General features: G+C 47.2%; 6 protein-coding genes and 1 long non-coding RNA gene across 7 annotated transcripts; 5 read left to right on the forward strand and 2 right to left on the reverse strand.

Moving 5' to 3' along the window:
• The first annotated feature begins 1,760 nt into the window (after positions 1 to 1,760).
• Positions 1,761 to 2,965, forward strand: LOC121404256. The gene is made up of 2 exons (XR_005967844.1): positions 1,761 to 2,555; positions 2,633 to 2,965. It is a non-coding gene; the product is annotated as an uncharacterized LOC121404256 (long non-coding RNA).
• Positions 2,966 to 8,692: 5,727 nt separating this feature from the next.
• LOC111065636 lies at positions 8,693 to 10,005 on the forward strand. The gene is made up of 2 exons (XM_022353891.2): positions 8,693 to 9,171; positions 9,249 to 10,005. Exons 1-2 carry the CDS (start codon positions 8,693 to 8,695, stop codon positions 9,940 to 9,942), a joined length of 1,173 nt encoding a protein of 390 aa, XP_022209583.2. The 3' UTR covers positions 9,943 to 10,005.
• LOC111065472 (bromodomain-containing protein 8) lies at positions 9,934 to 12,813 on the reverse strand. Its single transcript, XM_022353673.2, has one exon. It carries the CDS (start codon positions 12,737 to 12,739, stop codon positions 10,136 to 10,138), a length of 2,604 nt encoding a protein of 867 aa, XP_022209365.1. The 5' UTR covers positions 12,740 to 12,813; the 3' UTR covers positions 9,934 to 10,135.
• A 588-nt stretch (positions 12,814 to 13,401) lies between these two features.
• Positions 13,402 to 19,147, forward strand: LOC111065475 (zinc finger protein 208). Its single transcript, XM_022353680.2, has 6 exons — positions 13,402 to 13,535; positions 14,525 to 14,883; positions 14,940 to 15,675; positions 15,775 to 16,226; positions 16,302 to 17,016; positions 17,086 to 19,147. Exons 2-6 carry the CDS (start codon positions 14,537 to 14,539, stop codon positions 18,691 to 18,693), a joined length of 3,858 nt encoding a protein of 1,285 aa, XP_022209372.2. The 5' UTR covers positions 13,402 to 13,535; positions 14,525 to 14,536; the 3' UTR covers positions 18,694 to 19,147.
• Positions 19,148 to 20,286: 1,139 nt separating this feature from the next.
• Positions 20,287 to 20,871, forward strand: LOC111065476 (cystatin-like protein). The gene is made up of 2 exons (XM_022353681.1): positions 20,287 to 20,522; positions 20,583 to 20,871. The coding sequence occupies exons 1-2, from the start codon at positions 20,341 to 20,343 to the stop codon at positions 20,776 to 20,778; spliced, it is 378 nt and encodes a 125-aa protein (XP_022209373.1). The 5' UTR covers positions 20,287 to 20,340; the 3' UTR covers positions 20,779 to 20,871.
• A 1,295-nt stretch (positions 20,872 to 22,166) lies between these two features.
• On the forward strand, positions 22,167 to 22,801 carry LOC111065477 (cystatin-like protein). Its single transcript, XM_022353682.2, has 3 exons — positions 22,167 to 22,278; positions 22,341 to 22,447; positions 22,511 to 22,801. The coding sequence occupies exons 1-3, from the start codon at positions 22,219 to 22,221 to the stop codon at positions 22,704 to 22,706; spliced, it is 363 nt and encodes a 120-aa protein (XP_022209374.1). The 5' UTR covers positions 22,167 to 22,218; the 3' UTR covers positions 22,707 to 22,801.
• Positions 22,802 to 22,811: 10 nt separating this feature from the next.
• Positions 22,812 to 27,062, reverse strand: LOC111065637. Its single transcript, XM_041593595.1, has 3 exons — positions 26,546 to 27,062; positions 24,575 to 24,653; positions 22,812 to 23,361 (listed from the first exon to the last, which is right to left on the reverse strand). The coding sequence occupies exons 1-3, from the start codon at positions 27,023 to 27,025 to the stop codon at positions 22,919 to 22,921; spliced, it is 1,002 nt and encodes a 333-aa protein (XP_041449529.1). The 5' UTR covers positions 27,026 to 27,062; the 3' UTR covers positions 22,812 to 22,918.
• Between the last annotated feature and the right edge of the window lie 395 nt (positions 27,063 to 27,457).

Raw genomic sequence — 27,457 nt, forward strand, 5'->3', positions numbered from 1 at the left:
ATTTCTGTTTGATCTGGCCAAATGTCCAGATATTCGCATGGTTTTTAGTATAATTATTAAAGCAAAAATGATGAAAGAAATTCACTATATTTTCCTCTTGTTAGGTTTTTCGGATACTTAGCGCCCAATTAGATCATTTTCTAGTTAGTGCACACACAATGGATCCAAGTAGCGGGTATTTCCTAGTCTGAAAATATACTTTGACGTTCTTACCTGCTCTTTAATCTGCTCCAGAGCTGGAGAGCTAGTGCTAGCAGCACTCAGAGGGTTGGGGGGATAGGCTTTGAATTGGGTTATGCGATGGGGCCCAGGCCTGGTACTGTGGGAAGAATTTAGCGTTTAATTGGGGCAGGGCAGGCAGGCAGGCAGTAACAGGAAAAAGAGAGAGGGAGTAACTGGAGTGATATGAAAGCAGCAGAGCAGCTATAAAGATGTTCGTGGCTTGTCAGATGGCTTCGAGATAAGGTAATGTTTAGGGGGAAGAACCCTGACAATCAAACGGTAGTAGATGACCCCACAACAGGGTAAAGATAACCGATTAGTACTACATTCAATAAATGGAAATACCAGGAAGCCCTGGCTTTACTCCCCCGTAGTAAACGTCACTGAATCTTAATTGCAGGAAGCGAAAAATGAATGAAAATACTGAATCGTATTTAAATACAACAAATTTGTCCAACTCTGCACAATTTCATTGAAGACGCAGTCCGTACGCAAAACTGTGTCACCTTGGACGGACAAATAAGACAAAACCGACCAAAGAACGGAAAAGACAACGAAAATATTCTTCCCGCTGGGCAGTTTGGATAATGGGATTCCGAGACAGACGCAGCAACAGCTGCGCCAGCGCTTTAGCGGTGACACGGTGATGTGATGGCAGGAGGGCGGCGGGAAAGCTAAGACGACAGACAACGCATGAACGGGGAAGGCAACCCTTTCTGTAAAGATATCGCCCTTAGTTTTTGGCAACAGCAAAAAAGCAACAGGAATTCCGTATAGTGTGTGTATGTGCTGTACATGAAAACATACATACATATGTACATAAATATGTATGTATGGATGTACCTACAACGTCTGGAAAACCTTTCCACTACAATTCCTCAAGAAACCACCCTGTCAATGGCCACGGGAATAGGAAGAGAGTGGGAGAGAGAGGGAAGGAATAAACAACAGCCACAAACAAGCTGCAGCTAAAAAGGTGCGCGCGTAGATAGATGTAGATGACAACGACGCTCTCTTGTCGAACCGAACGTCGACGTCAACGTCTTTACCAAGTTGAACGCGCCGTTGTAATTATTTTAATATAATTTTTTCACTGCGTCATCATTATTTTTCTCTGCCTTTGATATAATTCTTCTGTGTATCATTTGCACACGATTGCACACACACACACGCACGCTAGGGAGAGAGAAATTCACGCTCAGCAATAAATGTGTGTATGTATGTGGCTAGAGTTCAACACCACTCTCGGGGCTGCCAACCTATCGCAATTTACTTGATCCAGTACACCTAATAATTATTTAATATATTTTTTTAAGTCTTCTAGATCAACTGGAGAGATACGAATATTAAGTGGGTTTATTTAAAAAAAAACGTCCACCATTTAGGTGCTGCAAAACAAGCGGGTGGACAGCCCCAGATCGAGACCAGAGAGAGAGAGAGAGGCTTCAAAGAGAAAAAGGTTCGGAAAAAAAGAGAGTAGAGGATATAAATACAAGCGCGGCGCTTGATAGAGGTTTTGTTGTTTCTGCGCCGCCGTCGCGTCGCTCCAAAAAAGAAATGTATAATTCCCAGTGTCAGTCCGGCGAAAAATATGTTATAAACAAATAATATGAAAATCCAAACCCCAAACAGTATTTAACGCGTGTGTTCCCGTCCGCTGGCCCTCGCCAGTCGCCTTTGCCGCGAATCCACGATTGTGTGAGTGTGTTTCTGTGTCTGTATTCGTTGAATGATGTGGCTGTGCCGTTTTTTCCAAATTGCCGTTGATTACAAGCCGAGACAGTACGATCACACGCACACACTTGCAAACAAAGACTTTACCGAAATAATGAGTGGGGACGGGACGGATGCAGGCAGCATTTACAGTTCGACGGGCTCCGCGACGCTCTGCTCTTTTCCCTCGAATGCAGCGCCTAATTAGAAATGATTTAATTTCAATAACGACTTAATAAAAATGAATTTGCGAAACGAAATTGACGAGAAGAATAACGTGAAAGGCCTGAGCAGAGATCGCATCGGACCAGACCAGGCTCCTCGTGCGTGTGTATGCATGTATTGGTGTGTTTGTGTGTAATTCGCCATACTTCTTCCTCAATGCCTCAATTCAAAGAACAGACAGAAGAAGAGCACTAAAACAACAAGAACAAGAACAGCGGCAAAAGGCAAGACATACTTGAAAAATAAAAGCAGCGCTGCCCCGATCGTTACTCACTCACACAACGGCACTCACTCACTCCAGTAGTAGTCGCTGCCTCTCTTGCTCCATCGCTTTGCTCTCCATTGCTGTACTCTCGCGCGCGTGTGTGTAAGCTTTGCCTGCCATGTCTGTGTTGGTATGTATATAAGCAGGCGAAAAAAAACCTATATATTACGTTCAATTTTCCCTATATTTTTTGCGCCTGCCAATAAGCGGTTCTTTGTCGGAGTTGCCACACAGCCTCGAAATACGTCGAATTTTAAATTGGAAACGAACAAGCGCCGCACGGACACTTCGTTGAAATAGTTGAAGCATGTATGTACGTACATGTGAACGAGTGTGTGTATGTAGGTTCTGTATTCCGCTGATAAGACACGCAGAACCGCCTGCTCCAGAGACTCCCGGCTTATCAACGAAAAGAGGAAAAAACTGTGTAGCAAAAATGGGTCGAGCGACGACCGAGCAAGAACATTGTGTATTGTTTTTTGTTGTGTTTGCACTATCGCTTAATAATTGAAATTAAAGAAAAGAATGAAAAAAAAAAAACGAAGCGAAACCAAAAGACAACCAGCATTCAGTCCCCATTTTAAGTGAGTGTTCGCGATCATACTACTGTTTTTAGTGAGTGAGGGTCCAGTGTTTCACATTGATTTTCTTAGTATTTGTGACTAGATCCACACTCATTAATAACGGTAGTTCAATCAACAAAACGCACGTGTTCCCCTCCACAGATATGTAGTGTTTCTTTGACATTTCTTTCCTGCAATCCCCTTCCGATCCTCCTCCACATATATTTTCAAACAGCCACCACCTGTTTGGGCCCTTTCTGAAAAAGGTAATTAGTCAACTGCTCTCACACGCACGCATTGCCAGCCAGACAGAACGAAACCACCTGTCTGGATGGGAGAGAGAGAAAAATATCCCAGTATAACTGTCCGAATGGAAACAAGAGAAGGGGAGAAACAGAACAGATCGCCCCCCCCACACACACACAACACAACACACATTTGTGGGCTATTTGGATATATATCTATATTACTAAGCACTAAATTACCATTAATGCTAATGTGGATCACTTTTTTTTTTGAACAGAATCAGTAACAGAAGCAACAAAATTAGAAAAGCAGAAAGAATGAAATTAAAAGAGGGGGCGACATGAGAAGAATAGAGGGAATTCAAAGAGCATAAAGAACGAAGATAAAACTGTGGAGAAAGAATGACATAGCAGACCCGAAATTAACTCACAAATTAATTGTGGAATCGCTTGAGAAAATGTGGAAAATGTTGTTCGAGTGATCCGCTGTTCCGTCTGTAGTTTCTGTAACTATAACTATAACGAAAAGGTTAAGAGTTCAACCACACCACTCAGTCCGCCGCCCGTACATGTGTATTCATGTTTGCAGTTCCGCCTCCATTACTGCTGGGTGATGTTTCCTTTCCTCTTCTTCGCTTCTCCTCCGCCCCTCTCTCGTGGTTGGGTTTCTGCCGGAACAAATTGCTGAAAATTCTGGGAAGACTTGCCATAGTTCAGATTAATAGGTGGTGCTACTTGGATCTTGCCATGGGGACAAACAAACAATTTCCGTTGAATCATTCGGTTGCCATATCAGATTTTTTCCTACTCTTATTTTATTTTTGAGAACTTTTGCCCTGATCAGCAGAAATTCAAACTGCAACGACGCCGCAATTCTTAAACAATCGAAAGACGGACGGGGCGGGGCGGGCGACAACGACGAATACGACGTTGTCGGCTTTTGAAAGATGAAGGGAAGGCGACGGTTGGCTTGGCGGTTGAGACGGGAGATATAGTATTGTATAAATCAGCAGAAAAGCCAACAATAATAAGAGCGAACGGGAACAAAAAATAATAAACCTTAATTCGAAGCTTGGAGCTTGATTCATTCATATTACACCCCACCCAGAGCAACGCAGAGCCCCCAGGGGGGGTGGCGATGTGGAAGTGGACGGGACGTGGAGGCAGTCGCAGATTCGGACCCAATTGAGCTATGAAAACCGATCAAACGTCGTCGAGCCCACAATCGAAAATTGTTGCCAGGCACGAGAGCAATGACATGCCATGCGGCCATGCCAAAAACAACAAGAGAGAACCCGATCTGAAAACCAAAACTAAACCCAATCACCACCAATCGCCCGTCTCTCGGGCGAAAAATGCCACAGAAAGTCGTGCACTGGCAATAATCATCATTTGGAGGAGGAAGAAAGGAAAGGATGGACCTGGACCCCGTACTAGTACCAATACCAGTAAAAGTACCAGAGCCTGATTCGGCAGCGTTTGCTCTTCTCTGACTCTATTTTGTCGGCGAACATGGATCTAGTGCACGGTTGTTCATGATTAAGTTCGTGACTAGATTTCATGCTCGTCTATTAAGTTGGGTCAACACAACGAACCGAAAGAGCAGAGCAACGCAGTTGTCGAAAATTGCACTCCAGCTGCACTGCAGCTAGCACAGCACTCCCCCAGGAGAAACGCTGGGTTGGGTTGGGTTCGGTTGGGTGGGGTGGGTCTTGTGCAATTAGCAGACGCATTAATTATGGGAAATATATTCTCATATATGACGGGATTGGATTCGGTCGGTATTGCATGATTGACCCGTGACCCACATAATGGCACACGCCCCGCAGCAGCAGCAGCAGCAGCGGCATACAGCTTTCAATGAGGGCGTGTAAGTTGGACACAAAACAGAAGAAGAGAAAAACAACAGTCAATGGCCTTTAACCGATGACTGTAAGTCGCTGTCTCGGCGGCGGCTCACACGCCCCCTTGAGCGCCCAGCAGCCCGCATCTCGCGTCCCGCGGACAGTAGCTTGACGCTGGGATCGCTGATTTGTGTGTTGTGTGTGCCTTTTTATCGGTACTGTGACAGAGCAGAGTGGAGTGTCAGGCTGCAGCTAGTGACAGCAGCAGCGCGCGGCAGCGGCCCACCAATTTATGGGCTAGTCGCACGCGATTAAAAATCGAATGCTCGCACGGCCTGGGTTGACAAAAACAAATGGAAACTGCAATGCAATGCAATGGAGTGGAGTGGCTGTCGGAGCCAGCCAGCATTCATCGTGTGAAAATCCAACAGGGCTGTGTTTGCTAAGGCTGTGGCGCCTGCGGGTAAGTGTTGCCATCCATGGAGAGTAACGGTGCTTGGTTGTTTTGTGACCAGCGTTACCAGGCAGCAACCAAACCATACCCAAACCAACGACAACAAGACCCAACCGACTGTTGCGTGGGCGTCTAACTGTAACACCTGCTGCTCCTGGTGCTGCTGCTTCGGTCGCTGCTGCCTAATACCGACGTTTGCTATTAAATTAACATTTCTTTGCTCTCTCAACCCTGTTTCATTGTTATTGCTGCTGCTGCTGCTGCTTCACGCTCATTTGAGTGCCAACGCACCAGAGAGAGCGAGAGAGAGAGAGGTAAAAGAGAGTCGAGAGTCTACTTTACATATTTTCTAAATGAATGCTGATTGTTTTTGTTTTTTCCTGTATTGTTATTTGTAGGTACAGACACCGCCGTATGTACGTATATCCATCGAGTTTCAACCCCAGCCAAGAAGAGCATTGAATTGCAACGGAGTGGAATTGCAGTGGAAGTTGATGACTTTCTGGCCTGGCCTGGCTTTCCCTGCACTGAATTTGCACTTCCTCCCAGCCAGCAGCAGCCAGTCAGCCAGTAAGCAATCAGGAACAACGACAAGAAGTCGCCATGACACTGGCAGCCGCCTCGTCAAACGCTGAAACTAATTGATATAATAGTTAAAATAACAAACTAACGAGAAAGAAGTGGTGTGGTGGCAGCGGGAGAGAAGCAAAAGAAGTTGCACCGCGCCGCACCGCACTGCACCGCACCAACAGCAGCGCGGACAGAGCGGCGGCGTTGGTGAAGTGCAAAACCTTTCCAATTTGAAAATAGTTTTCCTGCTATGTGTGCTCGTTCCCACAAAAAGAAATACCAACAACAGCAGCAGTCGCTGCAGCAGCAGCAGCAGCAGTCAGAACAAGCACAGCAACAATGCCTGCACTTCGCAACGACGCCATTGGGCAGAGGAGGAGAAGGAGGAGGAGGAGAGCAACTACAAGAAGCAGACGTAGAAGAAGAGAAGGAGTAGCAGCAGCGGCAAGCGGTGGATCGGATCGGGAAAAAGTAGAAGCACCAGCCAGCAATCGGTGGAGCGGGAGTAGCAGGCAGAACCACCAGCAAGGCAAGCGATGATTGGGAAAAGGAAGGAGCTGGAGCCTCAGTAAGAAAGGGGGGAATGGGATGGTGATGGGGGGGATACTCGTAGTCAGCAAAGATGACAATGCCGCGATTAAAGCAATGCAGAACGAAGAAGAGATGCGCGGAAGAACTTGAACTCTAGTCGCTGTGTCGATGCCACCAGCAGAAGCAGCTGGAAAAATGCTTACCCCAATCCCCAATGCGCGGCATTTCCGTTTACCAGCGGAGGATAGGATGCGGCAGTCGATCCGCTGCAACGGACGGACGGGAATGAAATATAATCACATTTATTAAATCACAATAAAATATGTTTGTATGCACTTCCTAAAAGCGCTTTATCATTGATTTATTCGTTTTAAAAGGCAACAAAGGGCAGGGGGAAACACTACGTCCCACCAATGCTGTAGGCGAATACACCAATTGCAGCTGCAATTTGTGTTTGTGAGAGTTGATTTCTAGTAGAAATTTTCTACTCTGGTCGGAGAATATATCTGGGGCAGGTGAAATATTACATAGTTTCATAGTTAAAATACTTGCAATCGGGTTAATTATTCTGCTTCTGCTTATGCTTCTGAAAATATTAGTCGGAGCAGCGGCAGGCAGTCCAGTCCAGAACAGATCGGATTCACGATCAGATTTGAATTCATTTGGGCGCCAACATTGCTTACAGTGTTAGCGGCTGTTAAGCTCAAAATGTGCTGTAAAGCGCGAAACTACTGTTTTACAACACTGTCGTTTCGATAACTACATTTCCACCTCGATCGTATTTAGCCATTCACACGACGCGTAAGCCATGTTGAATAACCACAATTCGAATTTGAATTTAGCCGAAAGGTGAGTAACAACGATTTAAATATTATTTTGCATTAAAGAGCTCTAAATGTGCACTCATACGCAATTACGCAATTACATGGGCGCTCGATTTGAGTAGTTGTAAAAGCAAGATACATAATCGTAATTTTATCAAAAATTAAATTGTATTAGGACTTTTAATGGAGTCCTAACCTCCCACTTGCCGCAAAGAGAGCTCGAAGATTACAAGTGCAATATGCTGGAGAGCTTTTCCTTTGGCGCGCAACGGGCGGAGCAGAGCAGCAAACAAAACTAACGTAACACGAAGGCGGAGCTGCCACAGACGCACTCGGCCACAATAAATTACCTGTGTGCAATGGACAACACGACCAAATCAGCAGCAGATACGACCATATAATGTCTGTGTGGATATATTTTACGAGCCGAGCATTTGTCGAGCTTTGTTTTGCACACAATTTCGCAGCTGAGCTGGGAAAGCAGCAAGTCACGCAGCAGCAGCCACCTGCCCCATGCCCCACGCCCCACGCCCCACCACTCCACTCCACTCCACTCACATGGAAACTGTAACAATTAAAGACCCCTAAAAGTTGACCATGAACTGCTTATGACTGCATCGAAGTGTGTGCCGAACCTTCGCCTTAACTTGGGGGAGGTCGTCTCCGGATTTGGATCTTTGGCCTGTTTTACGGCTCCGTTAAGATCGCAATTGTGAATGTGGGTAACTTGACCATCCACAATTGGGTTTGGAGCTTCGAATTTGTGCCAACGTATTGTTGTGTGTGTGTGTGTGTGTGTGATTTCCTCCACATCGATTCGTATTTATAGCCAATCTGCACCAAATTCGCTGCCGAAGTGTCTGCCTGCCTGCCTGCCTGCCTGCCTGCCTGACTGCTTGCCTGGTCATTGTTGTTATTGTTTTCAGCTTCTTTTTGCCACTAACACGATTTTGAACAGTTTATACTTTAGTTTTTCTATGTACGAGTACTCTATGTGTATTGTTGCTTGGGCTGGCTGTCTGTCTGTCTGTCTGTCTGTCTACCCGCCTGCCTGGGTGGGGAGTACTTAGCTGCGGGCAGTTGGTTTGGCCCGACTACCGCATTTCGACGACCGGGGCAGCTTCAATTTTTGATTGGAGCTCGACTCGTGCGGTTCGCGGTCGGTGCGCATGCGCAAAAAAAAAACCAAAATAAATTTTGATCGTAGCGCGAATTCGACTGCAGTTCCTGGACAACATGTTGTGGCTGTTACTAGTGGCGTCAGCGGCTCTGCTGCTGCCAATGCTGCTCAATTATCGCGGAGTTGTGGCAAATGTCACGGTAATTGAAGACATTAGGAACGCCTTCAGAGGCATCACCAACGACACCGAGCTGCTGGACCACATTATACCGGAAATGTACGGATCGAGCATGCGCAGTGCGAACCCGACCTTTGTCTTCCGAATGCCCACCCGTGGGAGTGCGAGCGGCAGCGCCAGCGGCGACGGCTTCGAGCTGCTCACCATGCAGCGCTCTGACTTTGCGGAACCAATCTTCCCCAATATCAGCGAATCAATACCGCCCACGGTCAGCGCTCCCTTGACAGCTGAGCCACCGGAAACGAGTGTGAAGACCAGCCTGGTGGCCTCTCCCCACGCCGAATGGCAGCAACTGGGCCTGGAGGGATGGGCGGGCGAATTGAAGCCTCCCCTTCCCTGGCTAGAGCAGAGCCACAAGTGAGTTTCAATGTTCTTATTCCGAGACTAAATCAACCAATGCAATGCGGATAATCCACCTTCAAATTACTCTCCAGGGACACTCATCCGGCGACTGGCTGGCAGAATACATATCCGCGCGATGAGATACTCCTCGATCTGAAGAACAAGCACTTCGATGGCCGTGTGACCGACATTCGGGTGATAGCTGCCACCAGTCCAGGCCGGCCAGCGGAGATGGAGGACCTAATGAACGGACAGAATGTGTATATTGCGCGGGTGAACGACCCCTTTGGCTACTCCATGAAGTGGACGCTCAGCAATGCCAGCAGCACGGAGCCGCAGCAGCTGGAGGAGCAAGGAGCTGGAGGACTGGCCGTGGATCGCGGCAAACGGGATGTGGCCAAGCTGTACTCAATGATCAAGTGCTCCACGGGCTGCGATCCGTTGATATACAAAGGTTACGGCTGCTATTGCGGCTTCGGTGGCCACGGTGTGCCCGCCGATGGCATCGATCGCTGCTGCCGCCTCCACGACAAGTGCTATGGCCAGAGCAACTGCATCTCCTACCTGGAGTACTTCGTGCCGTATGTGTGGAAGTGCTATCGGGGCAAGCCGCTGTGTGCCGTCGACCATGGCGAGTGGGGAGGTCCCGACTCCTGTGCGTCCCGTCTCTGCCAGTGCGATCTGCGGCTCTCGCGATGCCTCAAGAAGTACTACTGTCCCAAGCGACGATCCATTTGCCACTCGTCCCGATCGCGACGATTACAAAATTTAATATTCTTCGATTAATCAAATGTTATGACTTATTTATGTATTTATGTTGTTGATGGAACTGCGTGGCTGATAGTTAAAAACTAGGCACAACAAACCATGTAGAAATTTACGTAAAATCGGTAGTTGTGCGCTCGATATGGAATACTTATCTGATGAGGAATCAATCGTGTGCGAACTATACTAGCATTCATCATCCCAGGAGCATCATCTAATGATGCCTTTGGCTCTTCCTAAAGCCGCTCCGTGCCTTGCCGCCGTGGGACCTCTCGGCTCTGCTGCTGCTGCCGGCGCTGCTGTTGGCAGCCGGAGTGGAGGTGCTGGCGCTGCTGCTGGCCGACGTGTCCTGCACCACCGAAAACTCCTTCAGCGCCTGGACATCCTCCAAAAACAGACGCGCCGTCTTGTACTGCGTTGTGTGGGGCTTGTAGGCCAGCAGCACGTTGTGGGCCATGAGAAGCACATCGCGGTGCAGCTCGTTTAGGCTGCGTATCAGGCCGGAGTCGATGTTCCGCTTGATGGTGGGGAAGTCCATGTGGCGAAGACAGATCTCCGCATGTCGCTGGGCGTGCTCGTCGTGAAAGGGTCGACGGAACGGAGCTGCGTGCTTGCTTTCCTGCAGCGTCGCATAGATGGAGAGGAAGAGCTTCTTGGCGGCGGCTCGGGTCTCGCGCTTCTCGTCGGTGTGCTCGCTGGAGGCCGGCGAATTGGGGATACTGTCGATCACTGGCGTCGATGAACATCGGCGCCGCGTGCTCGACCTGGCCGTCGAATGGTCGCTGGCTGTCGTTGTATCGTCGTCAACCATGGGACTCTCGGACCGATCTCGATGGGGCAGCTTGCGCAGAAGCGGTGCTCGAGCCGGCGCCGACGGGGGCTGAGGAGTTCCCGGCTGTTCCTGGTCAGCTTTGGACTCTTCCGTGGTCGAATGCTTGGCGGATTGCTGCTGCTTCGATCTGACACTGCGTGGCGGATCATCCTGCTTGCTGCTGTCCGTCAACGAAGAGCTCTCCTCGTCCGTGTCGTGCAGGGACACAGCCACGGGTGCCGAGAGAGTGGCAGTCTTTTCCTCCAGAGTCTGCTGCTTGTCTGCTTCCTCTTGGTTTGCTTTTGCTTCACCTGCTGCCGATGTTGGTTCAGAGCTAACTTCCGACTCCTCTGTTGCTTCTACTACTACGTCCACGGCTTCGCTTTCAGCTTCAGGGGCCGGATCTGCATCTGTGGATTTCTCTTCCTCGTTCTTTGGGCCCGCTTCGGCGACCAACTCCTCCTCAGCCTTGGCCACAGTTGGCGGAGAGCCTGCCGTATCCTCACTGGAGGTGCTGATGAGTGTTATCGTCTCACCAATCTCCTCTACAGCCACCTCGCTGGCCAAACGGTCTGTATCCTCCGGCGTTGCATTTCCTTCGGAGGCAGTCACAGTGCGGTCCTTGCTGTTGTCCTGCGAGGCAACTGCCGCCAGTGGTATATTATCGTTGGAGTCATCACTGGAGCCAATTACCACCTCAACTGGCTTGGGCTCTTCGCCGGTGGGCGTGGACCTGGACTGTTCCCGCTTTAGTGCGTCCAGCTTGTCCTCGAAGTCAATGACCTCGGATTTAGCGGCAACGGGGGAGGCAATCGTCTCATCTACTTCCTTTAAGATCTCATCATCGATGACGCTGGCCATGTCAATGTCAATGTCGTCGATTATTTCGTCGATGTTAGATAGACCCTCCAGCAGCTGATCGGCCTCATCGGGATCGACCAGGGCGGACCCTGCGTCATCCAGCAACGGCTGTTCCTGGCTCGCTGTGCTCTCAGATTTCTCCGAGCTGCCGCCAGCCTCGTCAGCCTTTACTCCCGCCTTGTTCTTCTCCAGCAGCATTGAGAGCGTGGGAGCAGACTGCGACGGACTGCGCTCCAGTGTGGGAGTGCTGGGTGTGAGGGTTTCAGTGGCTGGTGGCCCGGTTATGGGGCGGGACATGAATGCCGCATCGGTGGGACTTTTCATGGTGATGGCTGGCTGGCTGGACACGGTGCTGGCCCCGCTGGTCAGCAGCGAGGTTATGGTGGGAGCCGTAGCTCTTGCCACACTAGTGGCTGTGCCGGGGGTGGTCGAAGGAGGAGCAGCTGGACTGCTGCTTGTGGGCGACTTCAGCAGGGACGTGAGCAGGGGAGACGGCCCGGACTGCTGCTGTTTGTTGCCACTGCTGTTGATATCCTCCACATCCATGTCGACGGCGGTTGTGTCTGTTGTCTGAATGGATCGCCGGGCGGCAGGACTGTTGTTACGCCAGCTAGCCGTCATCTCCTTTTTGCGCTGCTCCCGCTCGCGCATTTGGTTCTCCAGTTTCATTTCCTCAATGCGCTTCGTCTCCTGCTCTTTCTCGATCTCCAGCCACATTTCCTGCATATCCTGCTCGTTCACCTCGTCCGACTGCAACGAATCGATCTCGCGCTGTATCTTCAGGTAAATTTCCTGATCGGAGCGCATCTGCGCCTTTATCTCGACCATCCGCTCGTCCGTCAGCCGGCGCAGCAGCAGCTCTGTTGGCGTCTCCACCGAGGCCGGGGAGGAGACGCCGGCACTGCTCTCGCTGCTGCGTTTCTTCCGCTTGGTGGCCTCCACGCTCTCCAGTAAGTTTCCGTACTGCACGGCGCAATTCTTCTGCGAGTACCAATCCGCCGGTCTGTTGTTGTTGTTGCCATTGCCACAGACAGTTTTCAACGTGCGACTGACTGTAATCCAGTTCTGATCGCCGCTGCAGGAAACCGACGACGCCAGGCACAGATGCTCCCGCTTGGTCCACGTATCCAAAGGCGTTCGGTTCATTTTTAAACGCTATTTTCACCGAATTAAAAAAAAAACAAAAGTTACAAGCTAGAGGTGTCAAACCATCGAGGACACTATCGATAGTATCGATGTTTTGTTGCTAGCCGCTACTATCGATGGTTTTGCGACTATTTTAAGTATTTACTATAGCATTCAGCATTAATAATGGATAAATTTGACCGAGCTATAACATAGGGAGAGAGAGAAGGACATTTGTTGACATTTTTTATAAAATCTGGTTAACAAAGGAGGCTTCCCAGATTTAATCGGACAAGAAAGTGGGACACAAGAATCAAAAAGTGTCGTATTTATACGACCACAGATAGAATTTGTGCCGATAAAATGCTATAGTTTTAAGTCGGAGGTCGGCTCTAATATGTTATTTTCAAAATAAAGGAATGTAACCGCCGAATTGAAATCTTATCGCACTTATCGCACAAAAATACCGAAATTTGTTTGCAATTATTACCAGTGCAAATAGTGTCCAAAATCGCACGTATTTCTAATTAAATGAGGTGAAGAACAGGAAGATATTGTTGATTTGCCCATGAACAGTAGTTCTGTTGATGATATATACCACATAAATATTAATGTTTTCACCGAAAAGTTTATTATCAAAAATATTTGTGCATATCGATAAATCAAAATATATGCTACAACCCTATAAGCAGTGAAAGAACAAAAATGGCAATTCTTCTTTCTCCGGTCGTTCGTGGGCATTTTGCGAGAAAACTTTTCGCCGCATTTAAAAACGGCCGCATTAAATTATGCGAACTGCGTGAAACTCCGATTAAAGGTAAAAATTTGCCTCTCCGGTGGCTGGTTGACCTGATACATGTTTAACCTCAAAAAGACACGGACAACCTTAACCAAAAACAGAAAATTAAATACTCAATCCGGAGTGTGAAAGAATTTCGGGCGTGTGACTGTGATGTAACCGCCGCGGGGCCATGATGGCGATAGATAGTGGTCGGTTTTTTTGATGGAAATGAGAGAGAGAAACTCCTCTCAAGTGTTTCTTTATTTTAACGCCGAGCTTGAGGTTATGTGCAACAGTCTGGAATATAAATAAAACGCCGACTTAACCTCATTTATATCCAAATTGGTTTATAAGTTGGAATATTTCTTATGTGGGCCGTGGATCAAAGCGGGCTAGGTCTGCTGACGCCATGCGTGTGAGCGAGACGGCAAGTGTGCGCGTTGGTTGGAAGTCAGTGCTGCGAAATATTAGCCATAAAACAGCTAGATTATACTAATGTAACTAGTTTTGGCAAACTTTAATGATAAATGTGGGAAAAGTTCTTCCACCTATTAAGTTCACCATATCATATATTTTGACTTGCATATTACGAGTAAAGCAGCCAATTTAATGCAATAAGCTTAAGTTCTTTCGTATGTGCAAGCCAGATCTAGCTTGGCTGGTACCGGTATTGTCAGCACTGCTGGAAACAGTCAAGGCGTTGGCAATTGACTGCGCAGAACAAAAAATTGTTAAAAGCTTGGCAGCTTTGCGCGAAAAAATAATACAGTGAACGTTAGTTGGAATTTATCTTGCTATTAGTTTGAACTAAGTTTGTTTTTTGGTTTATTTTTGTCATTATGATTATGGCCATAGACTGTCTGGCAACGCTGTGTTTTTTTTGTTCTCTCTGTCTCCCACGGTCTTCTTCTTGAGCACATGTGTTTTGCCAGCCACCAATTGTTGCTCCCTCCCCGAGTTTTGTGAACAAACTTTCGTCTGCTATTGTGTATGTGCGTGAGAATTAGCAACAAATTGTCTTGCAGGGAAACTGAGTAATGAACCACCAGAACTATGGCGGCATCCAATGGATACAGCAACACCCCTCCGCAGCCGACGCCGGGGTGGATATACTGGTGGGAGATGGCGAAGACGGTGAGACGCCAGACGGGTATCTCGTGACCGATGGAACGACGGGCGAGGATCTCGACCATATGGCGGCCGAGAATCTCATATTCATGGCCCGCGACGGCCAGCTGAGTGAGATCATAACTGGCGGCAACGCTGTGATAGTCACTGCCGACGGCCACACCGTGGCGTACGCCGAGTCCTTTGACGATGACGCCCAGGTGGTAACCGAGGAGGTCATCACGGACGATTGGGTGCAGCATCAGGGAGCCGAGCGGTGAGTCTAGCAGTTTTTGCCTCAACGTCTCAAACTAAATCAATGAATATTTTCAGTGTGGAAATCGCCGCGGAGCAAATAGCTGGAAATGGCAGTTCGCAGGAGCTGCTGGACATGGAGCAGGACGAGTACACGGCCCTGCGCCCGTATCCATGCGACTTCTGCAGCCGTCGCTTTAAGAAGAAGTCCAGCCTGAACACCCACATGCTGGCCCACCAGAACGATCGTCCTCATCCCTGCAAGCTGTGCGGGTCACGCTTCTCTCGCCGTGCCGAGCTCATTAGTCATTTCAAGGCGCACGCCGAGGCTCAGGATGCAGCGGATGCGGAGGCAGCGGCGGCCACATCCATTAAATTCGAGCACCGCCCAATAGAGGATCATTACTATGAACACGAGTGGCCCTTATACCAGCAGGAGCAGGTCGCCGATGATCAGCAGCAGCTGGTATCCAGCAGCGAAACGCAACTGGTGCACGATGATAGCTACAACGTTGCCGCAATTACCGTCGATGCTCCCATGCCGACCCGCGGAAGGATCAGTCGCCTGAAGCCAAAGGAGGAGAACACACAGTACATTGTGATTTCCGACAAGACAGAAGCGCCCGAGCTGCAGGACTATATGCAAAGCGAACCCATGCAGGCGGTGGTCACCACCTCGATACCGATCGAGCCCCAGCCCAGAGCTGATCTTCCCCAGCCGAACTATCCTGTGCTGGACGACAGCAAGCCGTTTGTGTGTCAGCAGTGCGGCCTGGCCTTTGCCAGGGAGAAGGCGCTCTTCTCTCACACAAAGGTAAGGATTTGTTGCGCTGGCTTGTAGGGCTTGTAGGTAGCCCGCGATGGTTCCCAAGAAACCAGTTTCATCTTCCCTTATTCTTGTACCAACCACCAGAACCATCGCGTGGACTCGCCCTTCGAGTGCAACCAGTGTCAGGAGATGTTTTGGGACAATGGAAGCTTGCAGGAGCATCAGAAGACGCACCAGTTCGAGGAGAGCAACTCCGAGTACGATCCAGCATCGGGGGACGACAGTGCCAGCGAGTCGGAATCGGAACAGCTCTATGGCGAATTTATCTGCGAAGAATGCGGCATTTGCTTTCACAGGCAGGACCTGAAGCGACGCCATATGAAATCCCATTACCCGCAGCCAGACATAAGTAACGCTGACCAAAAGCCCATTATGGAAGAGGGAGGCGTCACCACCGATGATGTGATGCCGGCTGGTGATGCCGAAAATGCCAAAGATGATGCTCCCCACCGATGTCACACGTGCGGAAAGTGTTTCCCCAATGCCGTTGAGTTGAATGCCCATGCCGAGATTCACGCCCGTTTCCCGCCCTTCAAGTGAGTTCATCGATTGTACATACATCCATACATATGTATCTACATGTATTCTATCGTTTTGGTACGTCTTTTTAGGTGCGTCTTGTGCGGCGTCAGCTTCTATGAAGAGCAGGCCATTAAGCGGCATCTGCACACGCGTCATCCGCACGAGCTGAAGGCCAATTCGTGTGTGCTGTGTGGTAAGGAGTGCCGGGATCGGAAGGCTCTCATCAAGCATGCCTGGGACCACTCGCGTGAGAAGTGCCACTCGTGCTCCAAGTGCGGCAAGAACTTCCACAACAAGGCGCGTCTGAAGCGGCACATGGCCTCTCATCGGGACAAGTCGGTGGTGTGCGAGGTCTGCCGGGAGGAGTTCCCCGACGGACGGACGCTATCCAATCATCGCCACTCACACAGCACCACATCGCCGGGCAAACTCTTCCCGTGTCATGAGTGTGGCAAGACCTTCGGTTCGCGCAGCTCTCAGCAGATTCACGTACGCATCCACACTGGGGAGCGTCCGTACGGCTGTCGGTACTGCTGGAAGGCCTTTGCCGACGGTGGTACTTTGCGCAAGCACGAGCGCATCCACACGGGGGAGAAGCCCTACGCCTGCTCTGTATGTCCGCGTGCCTTTAACCAGCGAGTGGTGCTCCGCGAGCACATCCGCTCCCATCACTCCGGTATAGATGTGAAGCTGGGAACTTACCACTGCGAAGTGTGCTCCGAGGATCTGTCCTCGTCCAATGAGCTCATCCAGCATCTTATCAAGCACAGCGACACGAACACCGCCAAACAGCGTCAGCCCGTCGTGAGTATACCCCTCTCTTCAAGGGATCTTCTTTAGACACTTAAAACATCCTTACTTATTATTCCTTAGACGGGACCCCGGAAGTACAAGCGCAGGCGCAAGTATCAGCCGCATGAACTTGCCCACATGGCCGAGTCAAAGGATGAGCTCTTGCAGGAGGCCGAAGAGTATACCAGTGACCTAGACATCTGCGACTTTGATGTGGAGAACGTGGACCAAATCTTCGAAATGGCCGAATCCAGCAAAAAGGAGAAGCGCAAAAAGGGCGCAGCCAAGGAGCCGAAGGCGGTTGCCAATGGAACGGCCAAGGCTGTCCAGGATAAGTCGAAAATGCGCTATGATTCCACAAGCAGTCAGTCGGATCGCATGTGGGAGGGGAAGTTCCTGCACGACAGCCAGGTGTCGTTGTTTCAAATTGATTCGTTATCGGCTATGAATCAACAGCAATCACCGCTGCCTGCCAGCACTGCCAGTTCCTCCAGCGTGCCGAAGACGCGACGCAGTGCCAAGCAGCCACCGGCTCAAGGGCAGCCAAAAACGGCGCCACCAGTCGAGGTAAAAACGAACCCGAGTGCATCATCCTCTACGACTACGAGCTCGAGCAGTCGCAGCCGAAAGAAGGCGGGAACAAGTAAGGCGGCCAGTGTCAAGTCAGCTGCTGCCGGAAGTTCGCGACCGCGAATGATCCACACCGAAAAGACCAAGGTGCCCAAGGCTGCAGAAAGCTTGGGCACTGCATCTGGATCGTCCAAGAAGACGCGTGGCAAGAGCTACATCACCCGGACAGAAACCAGCAATCTGGATCTGCTTTCCAGCAGCGGCAGCACAAAGTCGCGAGCCACTGCCTCCAACATTGTCGACGACTATGAGATCATTTCCCCAGCCACACATCCACCCAACCAGATCAGCTCCAGTCCGCTGCACATTAAGCAGGAGCAAGAGCAGCAGCGCGTTCCGATGATGTACGACGACAATCTGCTCATCGATGCTGCCCTGCTGCGCGAAAAAACATACGAGCGATTCAATCCCAGCATAGTGAACGATCTGGAAGAGATTCTGCGCTCACCACTCAAGAGTGAGCGCAATTCCCGACTGCGTTTCACGAGCGAGTCATCGACAACGCCGCAGTTTTTGCCCGGCGAGGAGCAGAACCTCATTAAGATCGAGCCAACATCCCCCGATTTGCGGGAAATGGTTGAGAGCCAGCAGCGAGTCACAGCTACCACGGGCACCACGCCCTCATCCTCATCGTCGTCGGCCCGCACCTCGCGTCACCTGCGTCAGATCACTGCCAACAGTACGCGCGTGGGGAGCAAACGCTCCAGCAGCAGCAGGGCGGAGTGCCGAGAAGCCAAGAAGCCCACCACATCCTCCTCTTCTTCCTCGGTGGCGGCTGGGAGTAAGACCAGGAGCTCCGAACACTCGTACCTTAGCTACGGAGTAGGCGTGGACTCCTACAATGTGAATGTACCTGCCAGCGCCAACACTGCCGATGTGAGCTCTGCATTCTTTTCCATTTCCGAGGTGGTATCCGCCGCCGACGCAGCCGATGCTGCAGCCAAGGCAGCCGCGGCCAGCAAGTCGGACCGCAAGAAGCGCAGCTTCGAATGCGAGATGTGCTCGGCCATCTTCTATGATCGCGCCCAGCTGCTGGACCACGTCCACATCCACATATAGGGCAGAACTACTAACCTTCCCCTTCCCAAAATGAGCTTCTCCTTTCGCTTTACAAAACTGCTTTTCCCCTGGGACAATCAGCGGGAAACACTCGGATGGCTTTTGATAATATTATTATGACATCTTGTAACTTGTAATCCATTTATTTGATCTAGATCTTTGATTTGTCCACAAATTTCCCAAAGGGAAGCCCCTTGTATTCTTTAAATCGATTTTCCAAAACATTTTCAAGTGGAAATGGGATGGATGGGTGTTATCCGGATGGTTACTTCAGATCGTTGTACCATCGAGAATCGACCGACAGATCGTTGACTTATGCGTTATTTAAACTGAACATTTCTCTAATTTAGAGACCCCTTAGACCGTAAGATTTTTAAGTTTGTACCTCAGCCTTGGCTTTGAAGAATTGGTATGCTGGAATCAATAAAATAATTGGCTTTTCATTTGCCTAAAACGTTTGTTGTTTTGTGTTTTTGAAAAACCTGCTCTTGGAAACCATTCGATCGCGTAACACTATTCCTAGAAATCGATTCAATATTCATGTTTTGTAAGAGTAGAACTCTGCATGTTTGTAAAATGTCTTGATAAGATTTTCACAAGTAAATGGGAGTATGAGGGGGACTAATTTTTCCAAGAAACCTTCCCATTTCCTATTTCTTAGATGTAGAAAACGAGTATACCTATAAGAGTACATACATACATATGTGTTATTGAAACAAATGTAATTATGTGGGAACAAGATTGGTACCTGGCTCATACATTTTTCACATAGAAATTATTGATCTATAATTATATTGAAACGAAGCAAATTGTGATTGCGACTCGCAATAATATTAACGATGGGGACATTCGTTAGTCTCTACGCTTTTACCTCTCAAATATGTGTTAATTTTCTAGTCGTATAATGGGTTTTTAGTACAATATAAGGTAATAATTGTTCAATTATTTTCTTCAATTATATTTCAAAAGATCTCTGGACCTAATTTACAAGCACATCTTCAGCTGGAAATTTCTCTGAAAATATTTAGGTATAAGGATTATATTATCTAGTACTGATTACCAAACATTATGTGTAGGTAATTGGGTGATTTTCCTCGCTCCAGGCCAGATGTTTTATGGGTGCTACATTTTTATGATGCTGTACCTGGATTTCGGTTTATGTTGATAAATCCTCGAAGAGTATTGGATTGTTGTGAATAGTTTTCTCAGCTTAATTCCTAGAGAATTAAAAATTAATTCTCAAACACCCTTATCATTAACTAAGAAATTAATCTGTTCGATTAACCTCTTGGTAAACCGATCTTCTTTATTGACTTTGTCATATTGATAACTGAGAGCCATATATGTATATATATAAGAGAAATGGTGAGGCATATAAGTCATATAGCATCCGGTGTACTCAGTTTATAATAGTATTTGTATACAAAAACTGTTCTGTCCAATATGGGAGCAAACCGCATCGACACTGCAGCAAACTTCTTTACAGAACCAACGTTCTGTTTTTCTCTATCCGCAATATTATTCCATTGTGCCTCCCACAGTTATACAAATGTGCCCTCCCTCGTATAAAATGGGTCGCGCTCGCCGACTGAGCGATCAGTTTTCTCTCACCCGTCGAGCAGCACACATCGTAACGACGTCTGAAATATGAACGGAATGAAAATGCTTACACTATTGGGCCTCATGGTCGTGGGTGCCTTGGGTTCAGCCGATGAGGCGCCCATTGTCGGCGGCGCCTCACAATTGAGTGGAGAGAGGAAAGAACAGGCACTTACACTGCTGGACACCACTTTGTCGCAGCTCGCAACTGGAGATGGACCCACCTACAAGTGAGACAATTTCTACTGAGATAATTGAATTCTATAGCTAAATTGTTTGTCCACTTTCAGAGCTGTAAATGTGACCTCTGTGTCGAGCCAAGTTGTGGCTGGTACTCTCTATACGTACCAGGTAGAATTGGACAATGGATCGGACAAGAAGGACTGCACCGTTAAAATCTGGACCCAGCCATGGCTAAAGGAGAACGGTACCAACATCAAGATCAAGTGCGAGGGCGATGATGGTGAGCTGGATCGCACCTGGTAGATCAAAGTGCATTCCCACCAGTTTTTACCTTTACCTTTACTTTTACCTACGACTGGATAATTAAAAACAATAAAGAGAGGTATTCCTAAACTATTTCTTTATTTTGTCTCAATGGTAGTGGGAGCAACCCATCTTCGACCAGATTCAGGGGTACGTCTTATTTGTCTGTGCTCATCATCCGTAGTTCTCCGTGAATTCATTATAGAGGAACCAGTTTGAATTGAAAACCAGTTTGCTGTATATAATCGTATTCTATGAAAGATTTCTCTCGCTCTTTTTCTTTGTTTTTCTCTCAACTTTCGATCATTTAAAGCTGACGTACGGTACAAGTGTTGTTCTCTCCAGTGTGATATCATTTACTATATTGAATAGACTTTTGTTCGCACTACAGTCGCAATACATACTTTTTTTCCATCCATTACAATTAGATATTGTATTTATCAATAAAACGGGCGGGGCGGCTTCATATTGATAAGAGAAGACATGGGGGCTCCGTTAATGATAAGCGAAAAATATCTCGTACATATATTACGAGATATCGGATGTACGCGGACGGGGAAGTACGCCTACGTACAGTACAATCAGTAGTATTTTTTTTAAATTATGCATTTATTCGCATTGATTTTAGTAGCAAATAAAGTTTATTATATTATCGAAAGTTTCCTTATCAAAAATAAATGTCAGAGCCCAAGCACAAACACTGGTTGATACTCATTTGTCAGAGGTTGCTTGTCGTTAAACCAATATTCATTTCAGTTGATAATATTTGTACATAAGGAGTATGTAATATAGTAAAATGGCCCAAGGGAAACAAAATAATCTGCGATTGCATATGTTTCTAGAGCACAATGAACGAGGGAATCTCAATGCCATGATTATGAATAGCAAGAAGTTTTAGCAATTAGCACTAGAAAAATTCCAGGCCTTGAGCAAACATTTCTTTAAAAGCAAACTGCGGTTTCCCTCGCTATATATAGACTCATATGAGTAGCGCATATACGAGTATGTATGTATATGTTCTTTGTTCGCTTCGAATGACTCTGTTTTATTGACACAAAACACATTTAAATAAAGATTTCGGTCTGCCATAGGTCTGTTGATGAATCGATTCTCCGCCAGAGCTCCTGACCTGGGCAAACAAATCAAAATCTAAAAAAATAAAAAGCAAAGGCCATGGCTAATTAGCTAAGTAAATTAACTAGAATATCAAATAAATACGTTCAAAGGTGCACACAAACTTTCATCTCTCTCTTTCTCTCTCTCTTTTATATGTATTCGGTGGATAATCAATATTTCAAATGCTGTTTATCGCTGGAAAATAAAGAATCATTCTAGGTTTCGTTCTCTGGGGGCTTTAGGTAGCGGCTCTCTGGCTATATAAAACCAGTCACTCGCCACTAGGCGAATTCATTGTGGAGCTGCTTTCCGAGAAATACGAGTATGCACGCCATGAAAGTGATCTTTGTGCTGGGCCTTGCCCTGGCTGTTGCCTCCGCCGGCGTAAGTCCGGGAATTGATTTTCTGTCCAAAAAGATTGCATCATTGATTTGCTTCGTCCTCAGCTTGCTGGTGCACCGAGGACCCTCGATGGCGAAGATCTAAAGGAGGCGGAGCAGCTATTGAGCACAACGCTGTCCAAGCTGGCCACCGGCGATGGACCCAACTACCAGTGAGTGTATACCACGTTTATGAGAATCAGAACATTTACTAGTATGTGATTTGTAAATTTTAGAGTGGTTAATCTGATATCGGTGACCTCTCAAGTGGTTTCTGGCAGTCTGCACACCTTTAAGGTGGAACTGTCCGATGGAGAGGACAAGAAGCAGTGCACCGTCAAGATCTGGTCGCAGCCATGGCTCGAGGAGAAGGGCACCAATATCAAGGTGCAGTGCGAGGGCGACAAGGCAGAGCTGGATCGCACCTGGTAGGCAGACCATCAGATCATCCTATAGATAATCATAAAACATGGTTTTTTTGAGGGTTTTAATATTGAAAACATGTTTTTCCAATAAATGAACAAAATTACTCTCAAATGTTTTCCCTGATTCTATCTGATCCATATAGACAGTGCATTGTATGCAATCTGACGGTTTATTTAATCTGTATCTCGCTATAGTCCAGGAGGAGATCTATCTCACTCCTAACCACTCCTGTTGTTCCTCCTGGCTGCACGCCGCCTGGCTGCACGCCGCCTGGCTGCTCTCCTCCTCTCGGCCCTCTGGCGCCGACGACGCCGTGCAGCAGCCCTCCTCCTTCTGGCGGCGGCATTTCTTCTGCTGCTGCCGCTGCTTGCTGCTGCTGACGCTGCTGCTGTCGCTGGTGGTGCTGGCGGTGGTGCTGGTACTGGTACTGGTACTGGCAGCAACAGTGGTGGTAGGACTGTTGCCACTGGCTGGTGCAACGGTTGTTGCAGCACCTGCAGGAGCTGCAGTTGTGGACTCTCCGGAAGGTGCCACAGTGGTGGAGACACCAGCGGAGGATGCTGCCGGAGTCGTGGTTTCACCAGTCGGTTCGGATGTAGCAGCGCTTTGCCTTGCGAGGCAAACGAGCAGGAGGGCACAGCCCAGTAGAAGTGTTTTTGCTCTCATTGTTGGTATCGTCTCAAGTGATTTGGCTTGGATAATGCCCTGGAGGGTATTGTGCCCCGGCTTTTATAGCAATTTCTATTTTTGGTTCTATTTCTTTATGTCTATTATTTCCTATCTAGACGGCCCACACCTGAGCTAACAAATCCATGGAAAAATACCATTCATTTTAAAGAAAGAACATATATTACTATGACTCGCCGAAAAAAAACTCGTACTTTGGCATAGGAACGGCAGCATCTTTTCCAATTCGCAATGAAGCCTAAGAATCATTTCAGTGTCGAAAACTTCGTCGTTGCGACAGAAAACTGACAGATGCGAAAGATGTCGTCGGAGATATGTCGGATATGTACAGTGGCGTTAGCGCAGCTATAAATTTTCCGTTAACTGATTTTTTAAGAGCTTTTCTCCGATTAAATGTCTATAATATTGGCTAATTTTTATTTGCCTAATTTGATTGTATTATTTTATATCGTATTATTCTTAGACGAAATGTCTTAAATTAGGCTAACAAGAAAAGCACGTCTTTTAATATGCATTAGATATATCGCGAACGTACTTCGCACACGTTTGATTTACAAAAAAGATGGAAATACAAATTTTCCCCACCTTTTAATTCAATAATAAATTCAATACAAAAATATCTGTTGGTTTAAAAAATATTGTATTATGTACCGGTCGCGAACGTACGATTTTTCCATATGTTTTTTTACTTTTATCACCTCACGATACGCGATCGATGAAAGAACACGCATGACCTCATTGTAAATGGTATAGGAAATGAAAATTTCCATCCTTCATATCAAAGGCTGCCGGCACGAGCATTGCTGATCGCAGTGTCGATTAGAGCCCTCTCGACGCAGGTAAAAATGGGTCCAAACTTTAGAGTCTGAAGAGATCAAAGAATGGCCTAATTTAATCTGTTCCTGCGCACTCTTGCTCACTCAGCGACTTTTTCTGATGGACTTAGCTTGAAAGCTTAATATTTCCCAGACGGTAAGCTGGAACATACAAGCACATATAAGCTTTGCAGAATGGCAAAAATTATTACAACCAGATGTAAGATCCTTGAGTAATGTGAGAAAAAGCGCTACCCCTTCTGCCCTAGAAAAAAAAAACAGTCGTTAAGCATTTTTAAAGCCCAACTCAAATCCATGAGTTGGCACGAAGCGGAAAAATGGTGTCGGGTAGTGTCATTTAACCAACTTTACGCGTGATTCGGATGCAATGCACCAAGTACTGGAAGAACGTTAAGGAGATCGAGTACATAACGGTCAGCACGATCGCTTGCTAAATAGTTTCAATGAATGCGTGATGAGGTGTAACGTGCAAGTTGATCTAAACAGTCGAGATTTTTAAACATTGCAGGATACTTACAAAGACGATCTTAGCGGCCAAGAAAATGTAAATTGTAAACGGCCACACCTCCATATCTACACTAGATAATAGCTATCAACTCAACTAGACATTTTTTCACAGGTGGAAACTTTTGGTTCGTTCGCAAGCAAGCCGCTACCATGGCGTCACAGACATGTCTCTGCTAAACGAGACTGATGAGGTCAGCAGTGACCTAACATCAAATCATCAGTTCAACACTGTCGTTCTGCGCTTTGACCAATCAAATGTTGAATTGCGGCTAAGCACAACCCTAAGATCCGTGCCATGGTCGTCCAAAGAAGAGACTGGCCAACTCAGCTGCAGCTGATTTTATTCAAACTGTCCTTGCCAAGCGAGAAAAATGGGTCAAAGCTCCAGTGTAACAACAACTCTCTCAATGAGAAATCGTCGATTAAACCTGATGCAGAAACTCCAAAGCCCATTATGGCCGCACAGCCCACTTCAGGATAATCACATTCTCTTAGAGCAGAGTCCAATTATGTTAATACAAACGGTAACGCTAACGAGATTATTGGCGTTTAGTAGTGTCGGTCCCAGACAAAAGGAATCCGCAAAATTTCGTTTGCCCCCTTTGACGCTATTTCGGAGTATGTTGTCAGGTGCAAGCACTGTGAGGGGGAATTATCTACCAAAATAAGTTTGTGCTTTTTGAAGCGTCACATCCAGCGGCACCATCCAAAACTCATGCTCCGCAAAGGATAACTTAAGCCTCCTCCTTAACATCCAGCTGTGAAATTGATCGTCTGATCGAGAATAACATGGCCGCCCTTCCTTATGGAGGCGTGATCGATGCGACACGCATTTAAACATTAGAGAAAACTGTTTTCTTTATCGGCAAGTGGGATGCAAAACTGCTGCGATGGTTATTGAATAAGAATATACTTATGAAGTATAAGAATAAGTAAGTATTAATAAGTAATAAGTAAGTAAGTATATGAATATACTTACTTCTCCCAACTTCGGGGAGGTCTTTGCCATGTGTGATTCGATCGAAGGGCTCGTTACGCGTGTCACAGTCTATGATTATGCCAATGAAGGTGGTATGGTGGTATCGATAATATATTTGCCCTATCAGATGACATACGGCAGTGGCCGGAAGAGCCATCAAGTGCTTTAAAAAAAAGGCGATATATAGCATAGCTTTGGGCGCCGTTTGCATGTAGCATTCATGTTAAAGTCAGGTAGAATGGAGCATGCTAGTTTAATTGGTAAATTTTGTTGTAATCAAGAAGAGCGAATTTTAAAACTCCTCCGAACGGGGCGTGGCATGACTTTTTGTAAACGGGGGAACATTCAATTGATTGAGACAAAAGGACATATATTTTTTTCGACTTAAGATAGTTTGAAAAGAAGTAGCAGAGTAAAAAAAATAGACTCAAATAAAATTGACATGATCTAAATAAAAATTGGCTTTTATACTCAAAGAGTAAAAATGTTGTTGTACCGTCTGTCTGTATATCTTTCTTAGGCATCCAACAGTCTTGCTGTGCAAATCATGAAAAAAACTATTTGCTTCTTTAGGCTCTTTTCCTCAGCGCAGAGCATGCATTTTGGATCCATTAATTAATATTAATAATTAATTAATATTTTGGTCCTTGTGTTGTAGATTTATATAAAAAAAATCCCCTTGAAAGACAGTTTTTAGATATGAATTGGGATCTACCAGCAGATCCTAAGCTGAAATTCCAGCTACATGAGATTGTAATAGTTATTTTGGATATTTAAACCATTTTATTACTCATTGTTATTATCTGAATGTACATATATGGATTTGTCTATCCGACAATCACACGGACATTACGGTTGCGGCGCCTGTTCCTCACGTTGACGCGTCTACGGTTGCGGTTGGTGTTCCGGCTGGTGGTGCGAACGGTGGTGCCACTCCTGTTGACACGGATGCGACGTGTTGCGCTATAGCGAAGATTGCTGACCCTGACGATCTTGCGCCTGCCCCCCGTGCTGGTGGTGGATGCCGCCGTAGTGGATGCCGTCGTTGTGGATGCCGTCGTAGTGGATTCCGTCGTAGTCGATGCCGCTGCGGGTGTCGTTGCCTCTGTAGTCGCCGAAGCTACCGTCGTGGGAGCCAATGTGGTGGTGGCGGTCGCAGCTGCTTCTGCCACGCATTCGGCATCCGTGGGACTGGTGGCACAGTCAACACATCCTGTTACAGTGGGGTCTGCAGTGCAGGTGACAGCCTCACTGCTCCTAGGCATACAGGCGAACAGGACGATGGTCCAGGCGAAGAGATTGGCGTTGACTTTCATGGTGCAGTGGTGACTGTTGGATATGTCGGATGATGCCAGGGCATGCCTTATATAGTCGTTCGATTGTATAAGATTCGCATATCCAAAGATTATTGGCAAATTTACTCAGCTGTTTCTAAACAATTTTTGGTTTTTTCTCCGATTATTTGCAGAGAATTCGCCACCGATTGGCAGATATAAACAAACACATACTATTATTGCGGCTAAGTGCGTGTAGTTGAAAAGAAATTTGGATGATATTGAAGCTGCTAAGAGAGAATTCATGGATATATTGGTAGGTGTCACCTTGAAAATATTTCACTATGACTTGCGGATCGGACAGATGTTTATTTATTAGTCGAAAAAAGGCCAACAGACTGTGAAGGCTGAAGATGGCTCCAATTTGTTCCATTTTGTCCTTCAACATGCACAGTATGAGAGAAGGAAAATCAT

The sequence above is a fragment of the Drosophila obscura genome, unplaced genomic scaffold, assembly GCF_018151105.1.
Source record: "Drosophila obscura isolate BZ-5 IFL unplaced genomic scaffold, ASM1815110v1 contig_192, whole genome shotgun sequence".
NCBI lineage: Eukaryota > Metazoa > Arthropoda > Insecta > Diptera > Drosophilidae > Drosophila > Drosophila obscura.